General features: G+C 39.9%; 2 protein-coding genes across 6 annotated transcripts in view; one reads left to right on the forward strand and one right to left on the reverse strand.

Annotated features, from left to right (window-relative positions):
* Positions 1-5,269: 5,269 nt before the first annotated feature.
* LOC310712969 (mas-related G-protein coupled receptor member H-like) lies at positions 5,270-6,793 on the forward strand (the record flags this gene model as incomplete). The annotated part of the gene is made up of 1 exon (XM_083516405.1): positions 5,270-6,793. The coding sequence occupies one exon, from the start codon at positions 5,270-5,272 to the stop codon at positions 6,245-6,247; it is 978 nt and encodes a 325-aa protein (XP_083372531.1). The 3' UTR covers positions 6,248-6,793.
* A 9,332-nt stretch (positions 6,794-16,125) lies between these two features.
* The window catches only part of LOC310713116 (mas-related G-protein coupled receptor member H-like), a 35,666-nt gene continuing 30,958 nt past the window's right edge, over positions 16,126-20,833 (reverse strand). For 3 of the 5 annotated variants that reach the window (XM_083516916.1, XM_083516915.1, XM_083516914.1), the window contains one exon: positions 16,126-18,298. In XM_083516916.1, the coding sequence (XP_083373042.1) occupies positions 17,317-18,298 (982 nt within the window). In that variant the 3' untranslated portion in view covers positions 16,126-17,316. Of the gene's footprint in view, positions 18,299-19,524; positions 19,550-20,833 lie in introns of all 5 variants that reach the window. The other 2 variants (XM_083516918.1, XM_083516917.1) reach the window with 2 other exon arrangements.

Genomic DNA, 20,833 nt, shown 5'->3' on the forward strand with positions numbered 1-20,833 from the left:
TTGTACTATGACAATACTTGTGGTTATTTACCAATCCTCCACAGCACCGGCATTTTTATGTGCATGTTTGGAGCAGTGGTGGACTTTGGGGTCTAAAATTTCAGTGGCCCCCTGTGCAATTCTCAAAACTTTTCACTCCCTCTGCCTCTCATCTTCTGTTCCAAGTCATCCTTGCCCCAGTGTGGTGTAGTGGTTAAGAGTGGTAGACTCGTAATCTGGTGAACCGGGTTCGCGTCTCTGCTCCTCCACATGCAGCTGCTAGGTGACCTTGGGCTAGTCACACTGCTTTGAAGTCTCTCAGCCTCAGTCACCTCACAGAGTGTTTGTTGTGGGGGTGGAAGGGAAAGGAGATTGTTAACAGCTTTGAGACTCCTTCGGGTGGTGATAAAGCGGGATATCAATTCCAAACAACAACTCTTCTTCTTCTTCTTCTTCTTCTTCTTCTTCTTCTTCTTCTTCTTCTTCTTCTTCTTCTTCTTCTTCCAGTGCCCTCTTGGCTTGGTGCCCAGTGCTGGCAAACTGGCTGTGCTTTCCTAAATCCACTTCTGTTTCCATTGGTGAAGACTGGAATTGCCATTTGGTTTCTGAACATATGCTTTGTGTATCTGCACCAAGAAAAGTACTCCCTTGATCGCCTAACTTGCTGAACTTGCCTGTAGTTGACTTCAACTTCTTCCCATTTGTGCTTCTGTCACTCCCTTTTTTGGCACCGAGCACTCTCAAAAATGACCAACAAGATCATTGTCACTAAAGAGGCCAGTAATTTACCTCCTTTGGTTTGCTTATACTGGACAGCCCAGTGTGGCTTGCTTTCCAATCTAGGATTGTTTTGCCCAGTCAGAATACATTTCTGCTTTGCCTTCATGGCTGCTCTGACCCACTTCTGGCTTGTTGCCTGGAAGAGCAAAGCTATTTTGCCATCTTTTGTCATATGAATGTTTTCTCCACAATTATCAGGATAATCTGTACCAAGAATGCCCTTATCATCGCTCTTCTTGTCTCTACATTGATTAGGTTCACCAAGATGTGCTGCAGCTCACAAGATCAGCCAATAATATTTTATGTGACCGTTTCTGCTCACTCTCACTTCCTTCATTTCCTTTGCTATTCCATTTAGAATATTGTACTTCATAGACTGTTTAGGTTATACATCCATTATTCTTCTTATGTTGCTTTGATTTCTCCTTACTGCTTTCAGAATCACCATTCACCCTTTGCTTTGCTTTGTCATTGAGGGAAACGGGAAACGTGGAATTGAAAGAATCTGACATATGTGTTCCCGGCACATAATAAAGCACCAGGAAGCTTCTGGAGAGCAATGATTTCCAAATAAGGATGAACAAAGTCAGCCTGTTTCTGTTCTGTGTTAGTTTCATAAGATAGCTCAGTCCTAAATCTGTTTCTGTCCCCTTAAAAACAAGAGAAACAAACATTTCACATTTAAATTGTCTGCAATTTTGTACTCAGTTTCCCTAAAATACACGTTGTGTACAGATTTCCTGCCTAAAATAAACATTGCCTTATGTTTTCCTATTCATTTCAACTAAAGATGCTTATAAATGCATGCTTTCTCATAGAATATATTTTTGTGTACATTATGTAATGTGTTTTGAACTATACCTGCACTGCAAAATTCAGAGAAGTGCATGATTTTTCTCCTCTGTTGCTTTGATGGGAGTGTTTCCCCCCTTGCTAGGGGCACCCCTTGCAAAGGTGAAAAGCATGGTGCTACCTGGCATCTACGATATTGTGTTTGTGTGTGTGTGTGTGTGTGTGAGAGAGAGAGAGAGAGAGAGAGAGAGAGAGAGAGAGAGAGTGTCTCATGTGGTCAGAATGGACCAATGGGAGTAGGGCAGGCATAGCCTTATTTAGGTTAATGGCTAATTAAATGCAGCAGTCTGCCCACCCTCCTCATATGGTAGTATTGGATTAGCTGGTTGCCCATTGGGAACGTGAATAGGAATACTTTTAGTGTTTCATGATTGGCTGTGGGCGTACCTTTCATCTGTTACTCATGCCATCTACCAGCCTATTCTTCTGCTGTTGTATCATCCTTGTTCTGGGTTTTGTCTGACCTGCTTTCTGGAATGACGCTTCTACTTCATCAGGGTCCAATGATCATTAGCATTGTGAACTTTCTGGGTTCCCCCCCTCCCTTTATGTTTGGCTCCATGCTGACCCCCTTCATCAAGATCTGCTGTAGCTCACACAGATGTCAGCCACCAAAGGTGCACACAGATTTATTGACCGCTCTCCTCTTCTTCATTATATTTGCCATTCAACAGCATCATTGACCCAAGGATATATTACTCGGTTGGGAGAGACAATCCAGGGAGCTCTTGAAGGATGTGCTTGGAAGGATGTTCAAGGATGAAGCAGGTGCTAGTGAAGGGAACCAGATGGATGTTGCAAAAATGGTGGTGAAGCCCAGGCAAATACAGTCACAAATTCTACCTAATGAACTGACTAAGGGAGAGGCAATGATTAGACAATGACATCTGATGGCTCTGTCCGTTTGTGGTAGGCATGTGATAAACTAATCAGTGAACACATGTGGAGCTACTCTATTCAAGATAATACTATAACAGTTGATGGCAAGTATTTGATATGGTCTTTTTGTGTTTTGATTCAGTGAGCATGCCTTATGGTCAGAAAGCTGATCAGAGGATGGTGTTGAGATTCCTTTAATTGCTGTAATAATAATAATAATAATAATAATAATAATAATAATAATAATAATAATTTATTTATACCCTGCCCATCTGGTGCACATGCTTCCCTTATCTTTCACCGGCAGGTCTTGTGATTAGTGTCTGAAGAACGCTGACCTGGCAACTAGCCAAGTAGGTCACTGTGACCAGGTAACTGACCAAGGATGTGGTCATTCTTAGGTCTGTTAAGAGGGGGCTGTACATTGCCTGCTTGCTTCGCAAATTAATACTGAATTCTGTGCTGTATGTATGCTGTGAGTTGTACTTGCTTTGCATTTGAAGCCTGTACCTTCTACTAGGGATCCAGGGGAAGTCTATATATAGTGAAATTGCCTTAATGTTTTGGAGCTGTCAGTAAACGACTGAACTGACTGAAGAGTTGGGGTCTGACTGAATGTCTGCCAGCACAAAACTGCAGTGCCACAAACCTACATGCTTGGGGAGCAGCACATGTTTGGCAAAAAAAGCCAACAGATGAATGTTTAGGGAGCTGATAGCTTGTACAGTGCCTCCTCTCTTCCAACTAATACCTATTAAGCTAATGTGAAGTCATTTTGCATATGTAAACTATATGCCTGGCCAGAGACAATTATGAGGTCCTTGCCAGAAATGAGAAGAAGTTGGCATATTCTGGGACATTACTGTGATTTGAACTTCAGTGTGTGTCTTTTCCCAATAAAAAGGTGAACACAGCAATTTCTCACATGAACAGACTCTCCAGGTTAGAGAACAAAACTCTCCAGTGGAGTTAACTATAACCTGCAATTCTAAGCACACTCGTAAAGGAGTCTCCCCATGAAATGTGATTAGGATTGCATTGCATGAGAGAACTGTGAGAAATATCCCCACTTCTGCTGGTTCCAGTGACATTAGAACAGGCCCTACAGTATACCTGATTTTCCCTACTCCAACTGAACTTGTTGAAATGGGAATAAAAGGTATTTTGGTAACATCCTTTGGAGACAGGCCAGGCCTGCATACCAGACTTGTACATCACTACTCCCCATTCACAATCTTGAAACACAATGCTTATGTAAAGAAAACATTGTATTGGCTTGGCTTAATCAATCCAGCTTTATGGATTAATTTAAAAGGTGCTATATATATTGAATACTGTTTTTTGACATAGATACTTTTAGTATGCACAGATACAAATTACTGTATCATTTAGTTTTTGATAATACTTTTCTTTTGAAGAAAAAGCTGCCACAGAGTCCCAATCCATAGCATGCTTCGTATATCATCAGGTCCCCATTCTGCCACATTCTGGATTAGTTGTAGTTTCCAGGTCTCCAAAGGCATTGTTTCCTGAGTAGTTTGACCATCAAATCAAATATAATGGCAGATGAAGTTAGATAATTTCCATTAAAAGAACAACCCCCCAACCCATAATTAAGATCCTTACTTTATAATCTTTTCTATTACTTTGTTTTTCCAACTTGGTGACCACCATGTTTTGTACTACAACTCCCAACAGTCCCATCCGGCACAGCCAGATGGGAGTTGTAGTCCAAAACATCTGGAGGGCACCAGATTGGGGAAGGCTTGCTTCAAATCGTACTATCTCGAAACGTGTCCACAAGTTCTCTTCTGTCCTACATGCTTCCCTTGGGTTGCAGTCTGATAAACAGTCTCAACAGTTGGCCTAGATAGCATCTTAGAGGAGGGGTAAGCGAAGATTGTGTAACCAGAAGTCAAATTCATATGCATTTGGAAAGTTGTGCCTCATCTTTGCTTCACCCAACCCTTTTAATTCTTCTTGAAGCTTCAGCAGGTGAGTATTGTCAAAAACTTAATCTCTTTCCAGTGCTACTTTTTTTAAAAAAAGTTATAAGCTTTGCAAATTGCCACTTACTTGCAAATTAAGTCTTGTTTAGTTCAATGAGACTTCCATAAGTAGACTGGGATATTATGCTTTAGTGTCCTAAGTGCACTTACTATGCAAAGTAAGTTCCCACCAAGTTAAGTAGAACTTGTTAATGGAAACTTACTTCTGAGTAGACATGCTTAGGAAGCCATCTATAGATATTATTCAGAAAGTATTCGGGAGTGTTATTTTTAATATTTTTTAAAAAACAAATGTTTACCTTTTTATGTGACTGCTCAAGGCAGTGTATGCAATGAACTTGAAACAGTTTGAAATGTTAAAAACATCATGGAAAATCACCCAAATGTGGTTTTCATTTTCACAAAAAAATTGATCTTCTTATTTTCCTCAGATTCATAAGCCACAATGTACAATTCAGGGCTTTGAATATATTTTGTTCTAAATATGTTATGTTCATGTGTAATGTTATTTTGTTATTCCTCCCAAATAGTTCTTAATTATGGTTTGAGTCAGCAGACATAAATGGGGTTATGAGTGACTGCCTTGGGATAAGCCCTGGAGAGTATGCGTGGAGAAACTTCAGTTAAGGAAAAAGATATATTGCTATGCATTAGGTATGTGTTTTAACTGCTCTTTAGTGGTGATTTCTTCTGATCTTCATCCTTTCTGCTTGCAGCAGTTGTGTAGGTAAAGGAAAAATCAGGTAGAATCCAAAGGAAGAGATTTCATCATGACAGAGCTGAGCACAGCAGTATCACTTATTTTAACACACACCACTGATGGGATCTCTGGAAAATTCAGCCCTTCAACATTCCCAGATGATTTTGAATCTGAGTTTTCTTCCTTCATAGACTGCCTACTGCTCTTTGGTATTCTCATCATCCTTATAATATTTATATGTGGTCTGGTGGGGAATGCAATCGTCATCTATTATCTCTGCTTTATTCTTAAGAAGAACCCCATCACCACCTACATCTTGAACTTGGCTGTTGCTGATGCTTGTGTCCTTGTTTCTGCGGTAGTTTTCTCTTTCTCTTTGACTAAAAGTGATCCTAATTCCCTAGACTCCATATCACAAGAGCTGCTTTTTTACACATATACCACGAGCGGATATCTCCTGACAGCCATCAGTGTTGAGAAGTGTCTCTTGGTTGTCCTCCCAATCTGGTACAGATGCCACCGTCCAGAACACGTGTCTGCAATTGTTTGTGCATTAATATGGACAATGTCCAGTCTATTCTTCGGAACTGATTTCTTTCAAATACAATCTACCATAACTTTTCAAGTAATTTCCATGATCAACTCTGTATTTTGCCCAATTGTTGTAGTCATCTGTACTGTGGTCCTTTTCACCAAGGTCTGCTCCAGTTTACATCGACGCCCACGAGGAAAGTTCTACACAGCCCTCTTCCTTGCTCTTCTTTTCTTCTTTATTTTTGGTGTACCATTCAGTGCGCTGATGACCCTTCTAGCTTTTCAACTGATTGACATTCAAAGCATGTTATGGGAACCACTAATATGTATGACATGTGCTATTATCAACAGCAGTGTTAATCCATTCCTTTACTTCCTAATTGGAAGGGGAAAGAAACATCGACCCAGAGAACCCTTGAAGGTAGTGCTGGAAAGAGTATTTAGTGACAAAGCTGATTGCACGGACGATCAGAATCCTCCAGCCATGACAGATTCAATGATGATGACTTCTTAAATCCCCCCTTGTAAGCTATGCTGTGGGGAAGACATAAGCGATAACCAAATGCAATATTCGCTTCTGGAAAAGCTTCCACAGATCCAGTTTTTCTGCGGAACTCAATGCATATTTTAATTACGGATGTTGATTTTCAAAAATGTTTGCCTCATTGGATTTTACACTTACAATTTGCTTAGAAGCTAATACGGGAATTAAGGGGCATATACATCTATTTTTACTTTATTCCATTTAGTTGGATAATGCGTTCTATGGGCTTCTTATTTTGCTTTTTAAATGCAAAACTAATCTGGGCATTGGGTGGCATATAAATTAATAAATGACAACAATTCCAGGCTGTTCCCTCACTGCAAGAAGTGAAGCTACAGGGAACTAGGCAGAGGGCCTTCTTGGTAGTAGTGTAAACTGTTTAATTATTATTTGCTGATATTTAATTTTGAAGTTTACTATTATATTCAAATGGATTATTGAATATTGCTATATTTGGTGTAGGTTGTTTATTTTAAAGTTATGTTTTTATTATGATGTTCTATATTGGATCAGATTATTATTAGGTGTGTGATAGATTTGCTGTCTATTTTGTTGTTTCTTCAGCTTGTAAACTTTCCCGTGTATAGGAATATAGAAAAGTGGTATACAAATTAAAAGTGAAATGAAATGAAAACTCATACCAGCTCCCTAGGCCTGACATCTTCTCCACTCATCATCCTCTGCCCAGCATACCTGAAGGAACATCTCCACGTACATCGTTCTGCCCGTACACTGAGGTCCAGCTCTGAGGGCCTTCTGCTGGTTCCCTCCCTGCGAGAAGTGAGGTTACAGGGAACCAGGCAGAGGGCCTTCTCAGTGGTGGTGCCCGCCCTGTGGAACACCCTCCCATCAGATGTCAAGGAAATAAACAACTATCTGACTTTTAGAAGACATCTGAAGGCAACCCTGTTTAGGGAAGTTTTTCATGTTTGATGTTTTATTGTGTTTTTAATATTCTGTTGGGAGCCGCCCAGAGTGGCGGGGTAGAAATAATAAATTATTATTATTATTAGTAGTAGTAGTTGTAGCAGTAGTAGTAGTATCCTTGTCACTCATGTGCCATTTGCTTTCTCAGTATCCTTCCTATGGTTTCTAATCTGATCAGGGTTTATGCAGTTTGCCTGTATACTTCTATGGAGGAGGAGGAGGAGCAGGAGTAGTGCTGCTTATTGACTAATGAAGCAAACCTATGCACAAGATGGCCTGAAGGAAATCGGTGTAATTTAAGCTTGTGGAGCGTCTCCACCCCCATCGTTCTACCCGGACACTGAGGTCCAGCACCGAGGGCCTTCTGGCAGTTCCCTCACTGCAAGAAGCCAAGTTACAGGGAACCAGGCAGAGGGCCTTCTCGGTAGTGGCACCTTCCCTGTGGAACACCCTCCCACCAGATGTCAAAGAGAACAACAACTACCAGGCTTTTAGAAGACATCTGAAGGCAGCCCTGTTTCAGGAAGCTTTTATGTTTGATGTATTTTAGTATTTTAATATTCTTTTGGAAGCCGCCCAGAGTGGCTGGGGAAGCCCAGCCAGATGGGCGGGGTATTAATAATAATAATAATAATAATAATAATAATAATAATAATAATAATGTCAAATTTCAATAGATCCAAACCCTGTTCAGCGGCGCCAACGGTAATGGCGGATTCCCTCTGAACGGGAGGGAGAGCTCTGTAGAAATCGGGTCCACCGCGGCAGCGAAAGCGGAGGACCCTTAAAAAACCCGCAAGCGGGAGAAGCTTGGGGCCGTGGGACTCAGCGGACACGTTTTGCGCACCCCCGAACTGTCAAAGAAGCGGGGATCTGCGCTGTGTTGTGAGTCGATCGCTACTTCTACGGAGCGAAGCTGCACAGCAGTTACCGGAGAGCGCTGACCTTTTTCCTGTGAAAATTTGAACCGAAACATCTATCCGTGAGTAAGAATTGGGGAACTTGGAAAAGACCAAAGAATAAGAACTGATACAAAGGAGTTTTAAATTTGACTTTGACTTTGATCTTGGACGCTGTTAAGAAATTTGGACTGAAATCGGCAAAGTGTAAACAGGAAGCCTGCTTTGCCGATCCTGTAAATACTTGAAAGCAAGGGACAAAGAAGCTTTGAACTGTAAAAACTGACTGTTTGCAAAGAGCTAAACTTCATTGCCTGGCAAACCGACCCCCCCCCTATAAGTTGGGAAAGGGGGGGGGGAAATCATCATTTAAATACCTGATTTCGGACTGCTTAAATAACTTAAGGTCATTTTGAATGCACCGTTTCTATGGACACTATGATTTATACTGTGGATTCTCTGTAAGAGACTGTAAGAGACTGGCAACTTTTTAAAAAGGATACTTTTAAGTTCATAATTGATACTATTTGTACAGCATTTGGGAAGTTTATTGTTGCATGATCTTCATCTTGAAACATTTTGCTACTCTGCTCCCCTAGAGGAACTTTGTGACATTGCTGGGGATTTTCCACTGCAGCTGTCATTTTTCTGGTTGTTTAAAGACAAGCCTGGGAGCGCTGCGAACTGTGTGAACGACCTTGAATCCCAGTGGCTGAGTAATGGATCAGGATAAACAACAAGATAAAGCGTCTGAGAAGGCTCAAGAGAAGGCGACTAGGGCCAAAACTAGACAACAACAGCAATTACAGGCACAGCAACAACAATCATACAGAAGAGCATCTGTTGTGGGACTTCCTGTCATTCAAGTTACAGAAGGAGCAGGAACGGATCCAGCTACACTGGATAAGATCCTGTCGGCAATACAAGACTTGACAGCCAAGATTGATTTAAACACCTCAACTATTAAAGATCTTGGACAGAAGGTGAATGATGTGGGACAGAAAGTGAACATTAATACCCAGGCTATTGACAAGTTGCTGCAGGAATCTAAGGAGACAAAGAAAACAGCAGAGGAAGCAAAAGAGAGAGTTTTGGCGGTGGAGGAGAAGATACCGCCAATAAATAGAAGATTGGATGACTATAAGGAACAATTCGCCTTGATTGAACTTAAAGAGAAACAGACTAATTTGAGAATAAGAGCGGTCCCAGAATCAGAAGAAGGGGAACTAATTGAATTTCTTACATCGGAATTGGAAGAATACTGGGACTTGGATCCGCAGAAGGAAGAATTTAAGATAGTGAGTGCTTTCCGATTGGGAAGAGTAAAAAGGAAAAATAGAGCAAGAGACTGCCTAATTTCGTTAAGATCAAGGGAAGAAAGAGATAAAATTTTGAATCCCCATTATCAGAAAGCACTCGTGATAGAAGGTGTCAGAATTGAGATCTTTAAGGATATCCCAAAATATCTATTGGACCTCAGAGCTAACTACGCAGACCTGGTAGGCCTGTTAAGGAAGAGCAACATCCCGTTCAGGTGGGAATTTCCACAAGGCCTTTCGTTTTCATTTAAACAAAAGAAAATAAAGATAAGATCCAAGGAAGATAAAGTGAGCTTCTTGAGAGACTTCGGTGAGGACCTGCGAAAAGAGGCCAGAACAAAAGTACCAGAACTACCAGGCCTGAGATCACCTGACTTGGGAAGGCACCCCTTGGGGTTGGACCAACTTGAGAAAGAGAAACAACCGCCAGAACAAGAGCAACTTTTAGGAGCGGTTGGAGGAACCCGATTGTGATTACAACATGTCTCTGCAGATCTTAACCTGGAACATTAGAGGTTTGAATTCCCCTAGTAAAAGGAAAAGAATCTTTCATATCTTAAAAAATGAACAATTAGATCTGATCTGTTTACAAGAAATACATATAACAAGACTCCATAGAAAACTATTGATAAATAAACAATTAGGTCAAGAATTCATCTCATCAGATAAAGTCAAAAAGAGAGGAGTTGTGATATATGCAAAAGAGAAATTATCACTAAAATTTCTCCTTAAAGATGAACATGGGCGATTTGTAGCAATTGAAATACAATATCAAGGAGAGAAAATATTAATAATTGGAGTCTACGCACCAAATGAAGGGAAATCAGAATTTTACAAGAAGCTGCATGAGACGCTGTTGGATTACATGGACCAAAACATTATTTTGATGGGAGACATGAATGGTGTGGTGTCGACACATATGGATAAATCTGAAAGACAGTTAATTACTAAAGATGGAAGACTACCAAAGACTTTCTTTGAAATGACAGACAACATGGACTTGATTGACATTTGGAGAACTAAAAACCCCATAGGCAGAGAGGGGACTTTTTTCTCTGAAACCCACATGACCTGGACTCGAATTGACCAGATCTGGATTACAAGAGGGATGGCACCTAAGATTCGAAAGGTGGAAATCTGTCCAAAAACTTGCTCCGACCACAACCCAGTGAGAATGGAAATGAAATTAACACCGATTGGTTCCTTCAGATGGAGAATGAATGATGCCTTGTTTAGAGATCCAGAAATTATTAAAAAGGCCCAAAAAAACTATAAAAGACTATTTTGAAATAAATTTGCAGACTACGGTGGAAAAGAGAGGAATCTGGGACGCAAGTAAAGCTGTAATGAGAGGTTTTCTGATTCAACAAAATGCCATAAAGAGAAGACTTCAAGAGGAGAGAAAAGGAAAGATTCTAGAAAAAATTAAAGAAGGAGAGAAGAGACTAAGATCTAAACCAAAGTCACAGGAGATTTTGCGAGAAATTAAATCATACCAAGCACAATATTCAAAATTGGTCAATCAGGACATAGAATGGAAAATTAAACAGATGAGACAAAAAACATTTGAGTCGGCTAATAAGTGTGGAAAATTGTTAGCTTGGCAGCTGAAGAAAAGACAAAAACTAAATACTGTGACTAACCTTGAAGTAAATGGGAGGAATATACAAAACCCAAAGGAAATTAAAGACTGTTTCCAGAGATACTTCAAACAATTGTATGCACAAGGGCCACAGAATGAGGCAAAGATTGAGAAATTTTTAGAAATAAATGGATTACAAAAAATATCTCAAGAGAATAAATTAATTTTGAATGAGAGAATTTCTGAACAAGAGGTTGAAGGCGCCATAAAAAATTTACAGCTAGGCAAGTCTCCAGGCCCAGATGGACTATCCTCCAAGTATTACAAAATCTTGAAAGATTTTTTAATTCAACCATTAACGGAGGTTTGTAATGAAATTATGGAGGGGAAGAGAGCGCCGGAATCGTGGAAAGAGGCATTTATCACACTAATACCGAAAAATGAGACTGAAAAGACGCAACTGAAGAACTACCGCCCCATATCCCTACTTAATGTGGATTACAAAATTTTTGCTGATATTTTGGCTAAAAGATTGAAAAAAGTCTTAAATGGGATGATACATAAAGACCAAGCAGGCTTTCTTCCAAGTAGATATATGTCAAATAATACAAGAAACTTGATCGATATTTTGGAAAAATTGCAAGCGGATATAAACACAAAAGCTGTTTTGATATTTATTGATGCGGAGAAAGCCTTTGACAATATCTCTTGGAGCTTTATGAGGAAAAACCTACAAGGGATGGGGGTGGGAGAAAGGTTTGGAAATGGTATAGGTGCGATCTACTCAGAACAAAAGGCAAAATTAATAGTGAACAATGCAGTTACAGAAGAAGTCAGGATAGAGAAAGGGACACGACAAGGCTGCCCAATTTCCCCGCTGCTTTTTATTTCTGTCTTGGAGGTCTTGCTGAATATGATTAGAAGGGACCAGCAGATCCAGGGTATACGGGTCGGAGCTAAACAATATAAACTTAAAGCGTATGCAGATGACCTAGTACTAACACTAAAGGAGCCAATCCCTAGTACTAATAGAGCGTTGAAAATAATAGAAGAATTTGGTCAGGTGGCAGGTTTTAAATTGAACAAATTAAAAACAAAGGTGTTGGAGAAGAACATGACACCAATTGAGAAGGAAGAGTTTCAGAGGGAAACAGGTTTATTACTGGTTAAAAAAGTGAAGTACCTTGGGGTGAACATGACCTCAAAAAATGTTAACTTATTTAAAGACAACTATGAGAAGTGTTGGTCAGAAGTGAAAAAAGATCTTGAAATTTGGACTAATTTGAAGCTTTCCTTGTTAGGGAGAATTGCGGTTATTAAAATGAATGTATTGCCAAGAATGTTATTTCTGTTTCAGACGTTACAAATTATAGACAAGATGGATTGTTTCAAGAGGTGGCAAAAAGAAATTTCCAGATTTGTCTGGCAGGGCAAAAAGCCCAGAATAAAATTCAAAATTCTTACTGATACTAAGAGCAGAGGGGGGTTTGCCCTGCCAGACTTTAAGTTATACTATGAAGCAGCAGCTTTTTGCTGGATGAAGGAATGGCTACTTCTTGAGAACACCGACATATTGGATTTAGAGGGATTCGACAATGCTTTTGGGTGGCATGCATATCTGTGGTATGACAAGGTTAAAGTTCATAAAGGTTTCAGAAACCATATTGTTAGAAAAGCACTATTTAATGTCTGGATGAGATACAAAGACTTGCTGGAAAGTAAGACCCCCAGGTGGCTGTCGCCAATGGAGGCCAAAGCCTTGAAAAAGTTAAATATGGAATCTAAATGGCCAAGATACTCGGAGATCTTGGAACAAGAAGGTGACAGGTTGAAATTGCAGAGTTATGAGAAACTTAAAGATAAGGTGCAGGACTGGTTACATTATTTTCAAATAAGAGAGGCCTATAACTTGGACAAAAAAAATGGTTTCCAGGTGGAAAAATCAAAGTTAGAAACAGAATTGTTAGAACCCAATGCTAAGATACTGTCGAGAATGTACGATTTGTTGTTGAAATGGAATACGGAGGAGGAAACGGTTAAATCCGCTATGATAAAATGGGCACAAGACATTGGTCATAATATTATGTTTGCTGACTGGGAACGGTTGTGGACCACCGGTATGAAATTTACGGCGTGTAATGCCTTAAGAGAAAATATCATGAAAATGATTTACAGGTGGTACATGACACCAGTCAAGCTTGCAAAAATCTATCATTTGCCTGATAATAAATGTTGGAAATGTAAAGAAACTGAAGGAACATTCTTTCACCTTTGGTGGACGTGCCCAAGGATTAAGGCGTTCTGGGAAATGATCTATAATGAACTGAAAAAGGTATTTAAGTATACTTTTTTGAAGAAACCAGATGCCTTTCTCCTGGGCATAGTCGGCCAATTGGTGCCAAAGAAGGATAGAACTTTTTTCATGTATGCTACAGCAGCAGCAAGAATACTTATTGCAAAGCATTGGAAGACGCAAGATCTACCCACCTTGGAAGAGTGGCAGACACAAGTGATAGACTATATGGAACTGGCAGAGATGACCGGCAGAATCCGAGATCAAGGAGAGGAGCAGATGGAAGAGGATTGGAAGAAGTTTAAAGTTTATCTACAAAAATATTGTAAAATTTATGAATGTTGAAGGCTCTGAAAATGAAATGAAGGGGTTCTAGCGGCTAAGATAAATAAGATTGAAAAGGGAGGGATAAAGGTTTAAAACGAATAATGAACGATCTTGCTGATCAAACTTTTAAAGTAGAATACAAGAAGGGAAGGCGGGTGGAAGTAAAGAGAATAAGGTTTTGAAAGTTATTAATATAAAAAAGTGTTCTTTTTATGCTTTTTTATCTTTGTATTTTTTTTCTTTTTTCTTTTTGTTCTTTGTTGTTGTTGTCGTTGTTGTTGTTCTTATTGTTTATTTGTTTGGATGTTTGTTGTTTGCTTTTTCTGATTTCTGTTTATTTTTGTTGATGTTAAATTTTTGAAAAACTCTAATAAAATATTATTATACAAACCCTGTTCAGCAGCAGTAGTTGCAAATCCCCCAGAATGGGAGGTGGGGGTGGGATTGTGCTATAACTAAAAGAAATAATTGATAGGTGGTGGTTGTTTTTTAAGTAGAGACCAAGCAGCTATCAATAACACAAATCCCTGTTCTAAACTGCATCTTCCAATCTAATTAGTTCAAAGCTTACTTAATTCCAAAGTACATAGCAGCTCAGCCTAAGGATCAAGGAGGGATCTGCTGAACAGGATCCTGTGGACTCAGGGAGAGAGTTTGGAAAAGTGTACGGAATGCATGAGGCTCAGAGGGCTCCAAATGGAAAATGAATTCAGGTTAAAAAAAGGAAAAAAAAAGATGAATGTGTCTAAAATTGTAGTGAAGTTGGAGTCTTACACAGGAATAAACAGAAAATAAAAATAAAATGGATTTTGGGAAATATCAAAACATCTGAGGGAAAACCCAAAACCCATCAACCCAAACTGATCAGGATGATTTTTCAAAAAGTGAAAGAGGGAGATGCTTAAAGCAGGAAAAGTGATATTTGTGTGTCCAAGAAAGACATTCAGGCTTTAATAATAATAATAATAATAATAATAATAATAATAATAATAATAATTTATTTATACCCCACCCATCTTGCTGGGTTTCCCCAGCCACTCTGGGTGGCTCCCAACAGAATATTAAAAATACAATAAAACATCAAAGGTCTTTCATAATCCACAGTGTCTTTCACCAATGTTTGCTTCCTTTCCACTCCATTTTTTGGTCTAATATGCATTGAGACACCCCGGATCTCCAAATATTTTTTTTTTTTGCCATCTGATTCTTTAGTAGAAGACATGAACTTTAGTGGCATCTTTGTGTGAGGTTGTACCACTCAATCTACCACTGCACAAAAGCTGTTTGAAGCAGACTCCATGCAGAGGCATTGTAGAGTAGTAGTAGTAGTAGTAGTAGTAGTAGTAGTAGTAGTAGAGTAGAGCCTCATCCATAAACTTCCTTAGGACCTGATATGTGTTGAAGAGGTCTGCCATTGGGGAATTTCTGCTTGCATTTTGATGGCCTTCTGTATTCTTCCTACTGAGTGATTTAATTCAGATTGAGGTTCTTGGGGTGCATTCCAAGCCTCTGGTCCACTGGCCCTGCCCAAGGAGTGACCCTATAGTCCCCCCCATTGGCAAAGAGCTTCCTTTTGTGCCTGGCAATATAATAGTGGGTAGAACTATTATCCAGAGGGCTTCCCAGGCTTCCTGGAGACAGAAATGAGCTGAGATACAAAGGGACCTGGTGGATTCTGAACTCACACTATAGTCAACACTAGTTGGGATCGGGCCTGATCACTATGTAGCTGCAAGTGGTTTAGCCTAGAGCAAGCTTGTGCCTGCCATATGGTTGCCACCTCAGGCAGCATGAGCAAGGGGCTGTAGTTATGGTGGTGGCTATGTCATGCCATGATGTCCCACAGCTGTCTATGGGCCGGAACTCCAGTCAACATTATAGTGGGGGAGGCACTGAGAAAGAAGATTTAGCACAACCCTTTAGATTTTATAGGGGTGGAGAAGTTTGTGCTCATGCATAAATCTGTTTCCTTTGGAAAGGGTTCCTCTTTCCAAAGGAAATAATTCAACTCGGAACTCCTAGTCTAAATCTCATTCTATGGACAATATGTAGAGGTAAAGGTAAAGGATCCCTGGACAGTTAAGTCCAGTCAAAAGTGGCTATGGGGTGCGGCATTCATCTCGCTTTGCAGGATAAGGGAGTCACTGTTTGTCCACAGACAGCTTTCTGGGACATGTGCCCAGCATGACTAAACATTTTCTGCTGCAACAGAACACTGTGACGAGGGCCAGAGCCCACAGAAATGTCATTTACCTTTTTGCTGCAGTGGTACCTTTTTATTTATTTATTTGCTTTTGAACTGCTAGATTGGCAGATGCTGGGATAGAGCAATAGGAGCATTTAGAAAGGGTAAAGTGAATTCCAGAAAAAAGGAAACAGATAATGGTGAATAAATGTGTTGGACTGTAGCATTGCCAAAGTGGGAAGAGAACAGCCACAGACGTATCATTGCTGATGGCTGTCAGTAGAAGCTGGCCAACAGAATATGTGAAGAAAAATAGTTCAAATAATAATATTTTATTCACATAAACAGAATAGAATTCCCCATAGAGAATTACAACAGGCAAAATAATACTGAGGAGAGATGTAAAGACACCAAAGTCATCTATGGAGAGGTTCAGAATGCAGGTGGTGAAAGGATTCTTCTCAATGTGGAAGCCCAGAAGGTGGATGACTCTTCCATTCCCCAGGAAGCCAAACATGCAGATAATGATAGTGATGTTGTTGACAATGCTTGTGGTTAACTTCAAGGAAGCCGGCAACTCAATGTCCATATAAAAAAACTCTTCCCTGGAAGAGACCAGAAGAAATAAGTTCCTGATGTGCCCCATGGCTGCCACCACAGTCAGCATGAGCAAGGGGCTTTAGTTATGGTGGTGGCTATCAGTGGTGGATCTACATTTTGGGGGCCCTGAAGCTCGAATTGCTACAGGACCCCCTTTGCAACTGGCAATAAGGTCCGAGTAACTATTGTTATCTTCTGCAATGGGGTTGTTCCACAACAGATTATCATATCTTTATAACATTCGTGCTACAGACTCTCAAACTTTGGTATTGTTGAAATAGATACAACAAAAAATTAATCAATTTGAATCATGCGACTTAAAATAAGTCTACTAGATCCACAGTTTTAAGCAATGAGGACTAAAGTTGCTTCTGGGTTGGCTGCAACTGCAAAAAACATTATGGCAGTTGTTCATGGAGAGAGAAGCCCGACCCATTGGACAATATAGGGTTGAAGAAATCTATGCTCACACATATTTTCCATCCAAGCTCCATCTTCACAGTAGTGCTCTTTCCAAAGCAAACATTAAAATGCAGAACTCCTAAAGTGAAACTCCTGCTTTCGACAATAGAAAGAAAGACATTACAAGAAGACATTCAGACAACAGATTATTGTCAATACATCATGTTGATCATGATACAGTGGTACCTCTGGTTACAAACGCTTCTGGTTATGAACGCTTCAGGTTACGAACTCTGCAAACCCAGAAGTAGCTGCTCCTGGTTGTGAACTTTGCCCCAGGATGCGAACGGAAAGCGCTCGCTGGAGGCGTGCATGCAGCGGGAGGCCCCATTAGCGAAAGAGCGCTTCAGGATAAGAATGGTTTCAGCTTAAGAATGGACCTCCAGATCAAATTAAGTTCATAACCAGAGGTACCACTGTAATACAGAAGTTGACATTTCTTGTCTTAAGCCTTCAAGGGAGCCATCGTAATTGAGTTTTCTGTTCCAGACTTCGACTCTTCCAAAACTGAGTTTTCAGTTCTGGACTCTGACTGTTCCACACAGTCCTCCTCATCCTTGAAAATCCTCTGGAGTGCAGCTTTCATGGAGACCCTGGACTGGCCCTTTTTCTGCCTCCTCCCAACTAGGAAATAGATCAGCGGGTTGACACTACTATTCAGGGAGGCACACACAAAACCAACTTCCATTAGAATCACATTGTTGTCATTAAAATAGATGGCAGTGTAAATGGCATTTAGTGGGAAAGCAAAGATGAGGAAGAAAAGAAGTGTAAGCAAAATGGTGGTGAGCAGCTTCCCGCGTTGCTTCTGCTCTGATTTGCAACAGACTTTGAGGGCCAGTATCAGAGTGGAGGTGACCATCAGAGGAGTGCAAATGAGGGCATTTACAATAAGCTGGTACACTAGGTTAGAGTTTGGAAAGCTCTGAGTCAGTAGGAGAGTAAGGTGAACACCTGAGAGCAGTAAAGAGAGGGTCCATATCAAGGCACAAATAATGGTGGATAAACGTGCCGGTCGGTGGCATCGATGCCAAAGTGGGAAGAGGACAGCCACAGACCTGTCGATGCTGATGGCGGTCAGTAGAAACTGGCCCGCAGAATACGTGAAGAAAAATAGTTCATATAATACTTTTCTAAACAAAACAGCAACATGAGATTTCTCATAGAAAGTTACAACAGGCAAAATAATAGTCAGGAGAGCTGCAAGGACACCAAAGTCAGCGATGGAGAGGTTCAGGATGTAGGTGGTGAAAGGATTCCTCTTAATGTGGAAGCCCAGAAGCCGGATGACCATTCCATTTCCCAGGAAGCCAAAGATGCAGATGATGATAAAGGCACTGTTGGCAATGCTTTGGGTTAACTTCAATGAAACAGTGGAGCCATCATCTGAATCTTCAGAAGACTGATTTGGCTCTTCATACTCTATCCTGGAAGAGATAACAGGAAATCTTTTTTGGATATACACTAACTATAGCATCAACTATCTTCAAAAGTTAGGATTATCCAATTGCAAAGAGATAATTTGATTTTCTTCTTGTCTAGTTCAACACCTGTGTAGCTAAGGCACTACACACTTTTCGTGAGTCTTCAAAATAAGCTGGTTGGTAGCTTTTCAATTTTTTTAAAAAATAATTGTTATTGGTTTTCTTTTCTAGTAAGAAATATTCAATGACATCATTTAACATCCATTTTCTAGTTTCCCCCTCCCTGTTGACTTCCCCCAAGTTCCACTTCTGGTTTATTACACCAAATGTTACATTCTGCTGTTTATACATAATGTTCTGTTATCACTAATTGTATTCCTTGTTCTCTGTAAATAAAGTTGTAAATGTTTATTTAAATCCTGCCAATAGCTTTTCAATTTTTGAAACAAATAAGTTGATATCTTATCACAGAATAAGGGAACTTTGAGTTTCAAAGCATGGCAATATCATACCCAAACATTATCAGTTAGGAAATGATTCTCATAACAGGGGAGACATTTTTCCTAGAGGTTTTCCTGGAAAACTACAAATTCAAAGACATTTCCAAATAAAGAGAAAGCACCATTTTTTCTTCAATCCAAAATTGTTGGATTATGTTAATCCAACTGAATGATCAAGTTAATCTGATTTAATGTTGCAATGATGCTTTTCATAATTGCAGAACTAGTCGTTGGGGGGGGGGGATTTGAATCTCCTTGCATTTTACTTAGACATTATCTAATTTAAACTTCCTGAGCCAATATGCAAAACAACATTTTCTTTGAAATTCAAATTTACCCACATTTTTGGATGCAGTTCTCCAACCAAAGTGTTTACAAAAAATGCATGTATTATGGCAATATGCTTGTTCAAGTGTGTTCATTCTTCAAAACAGCACAAACATTACATTTTTTAAAAAAGAAAGTCACACTAACATATTTTTTTTAATATTACATGAAGTTATTTCTTTTTAATCCAAATTGTTGCAGAAATGTAGAGAATTCAAAATGTGAGAAACTGAGAGAACCCAAAATGGAAATGTTTACCTATCCCATATGCAGACTATAAGATGAAGTTATGGTCCTGTATTAATCACATATGCTGTACCACATCTTCATTCTTAGGTGTGTTGAAGTTAATGTATACAGTGCTAATACTGAACATGATATTACTTTTTTATGTGCACTTACCACAGTCGTATAGATATATTCTTCTCATATTTTTTTTTGAAAAAGAGGATTTATGTAAGAGAAAATAAAATTACAATTAGAATCCAGTTACAGAGGCTACTTTTGGTTTAACAGATTAGTTGTTTATAGCAACTGAGCAAAGAGGTCAAGGAAAAGAAAGAATGCAAATATAAGGTAGTTTAATTTTAATAAAATGCGTTGCAATTTCACAAACCAAATATACGTACTGAATCAAAGGAGGTAACATTGGTGAACATTATATAATAGCACAGTGCATGAGATACTCTTATGGTGCATTCAATATGACCTTAACAGATTGTAGAACTGGACCCAAACAAAATGAATTTCAATAGGGACCAGTTTCAGGTTCTACACTTAGGTAGGAGAAACCAGTTGCACATATATAAGATGAGGGAAACCTGTCTTTCCACTATTACATTTGAAAAGGATCTAGGGGTCTTAGTAGACCAAAAGCTTCACACGTCAGCCATGTGGTGTAGCAGGAAAAAGCAACTGCTTTCTAGGCTGCATCAACAGCCTAGAAACTGTATAGTTCCTAATCAAGGGAAGTAATAGTTCCATTCTATTCTGCCTTGGTCAAACCACACCTGGAATACTGTGTCCAGTTCTGGGTGCCACAATTTAAGAATTATGTTGAAAAGCTGGAATATGTGCAGGGTGTGTGTGTGTGTGTGTGTGTGTGTGTGTGAGAGAGAGAGAGAGAGAGAGAGAGAGAGAGAGAGAGAGACCAAGATAATCAGGGGTCTGGAAACCAAGCCTTATGAGGAACAGGTGAGGGAGTTGGGCATGTTTAGCCAGGGGCAGAGGAGACTGAGAGAAGAGAGAGAGGAGAAAGGGAATCATAGAACTGTAGAGTTGGATGAGACCCCAAGGGTTATCTAGTACAGCGCCCTTGTTATATTAAAGGGCTGTTACATGAATGATGGATCCAACTTGATTTCTCCTGCTCCAGAGTCAGGCCATGACCCAATGGATTCAAGTTTCAAGAAAGGAGATTCCAACTAACTATCAGGAAGAACTTTCTGACAAGAAGAGCTGCTATACCTGAAGGAGTGTCTCCACCCACATTGTTCTGTCCGGACACTGAGGTCCAGCACCGAGGGCCTTCTGGTGGTTACCTCACTGTGAGAAGCGAGGTAACAGGGAACCAGGTAGTGGCGCCCTCCCTGTGGAACGCCCTCCCATCAGATGTCAAAGAGATAAACAACTACCTGACATTTAGAAGACATCTGAAGGCAGCCCTGTTCAGGGAAGTTTTTAATGTGTGACATTTTAATGTATTTTTAAT

The sequence above is a fragment of the Podarcis liolepis genome (assembly GCF_965112155.1).
Source record: "Podarcis liolepis genome assembly, chromosome: 8".
NCBI classification, from domain to species: domain Eukaryota; kingdom Metazoa; phylum Chordata; class Lepidosauria; order Squamata; family Lacertidae; genus Podarcis; species Podarcis liolepis.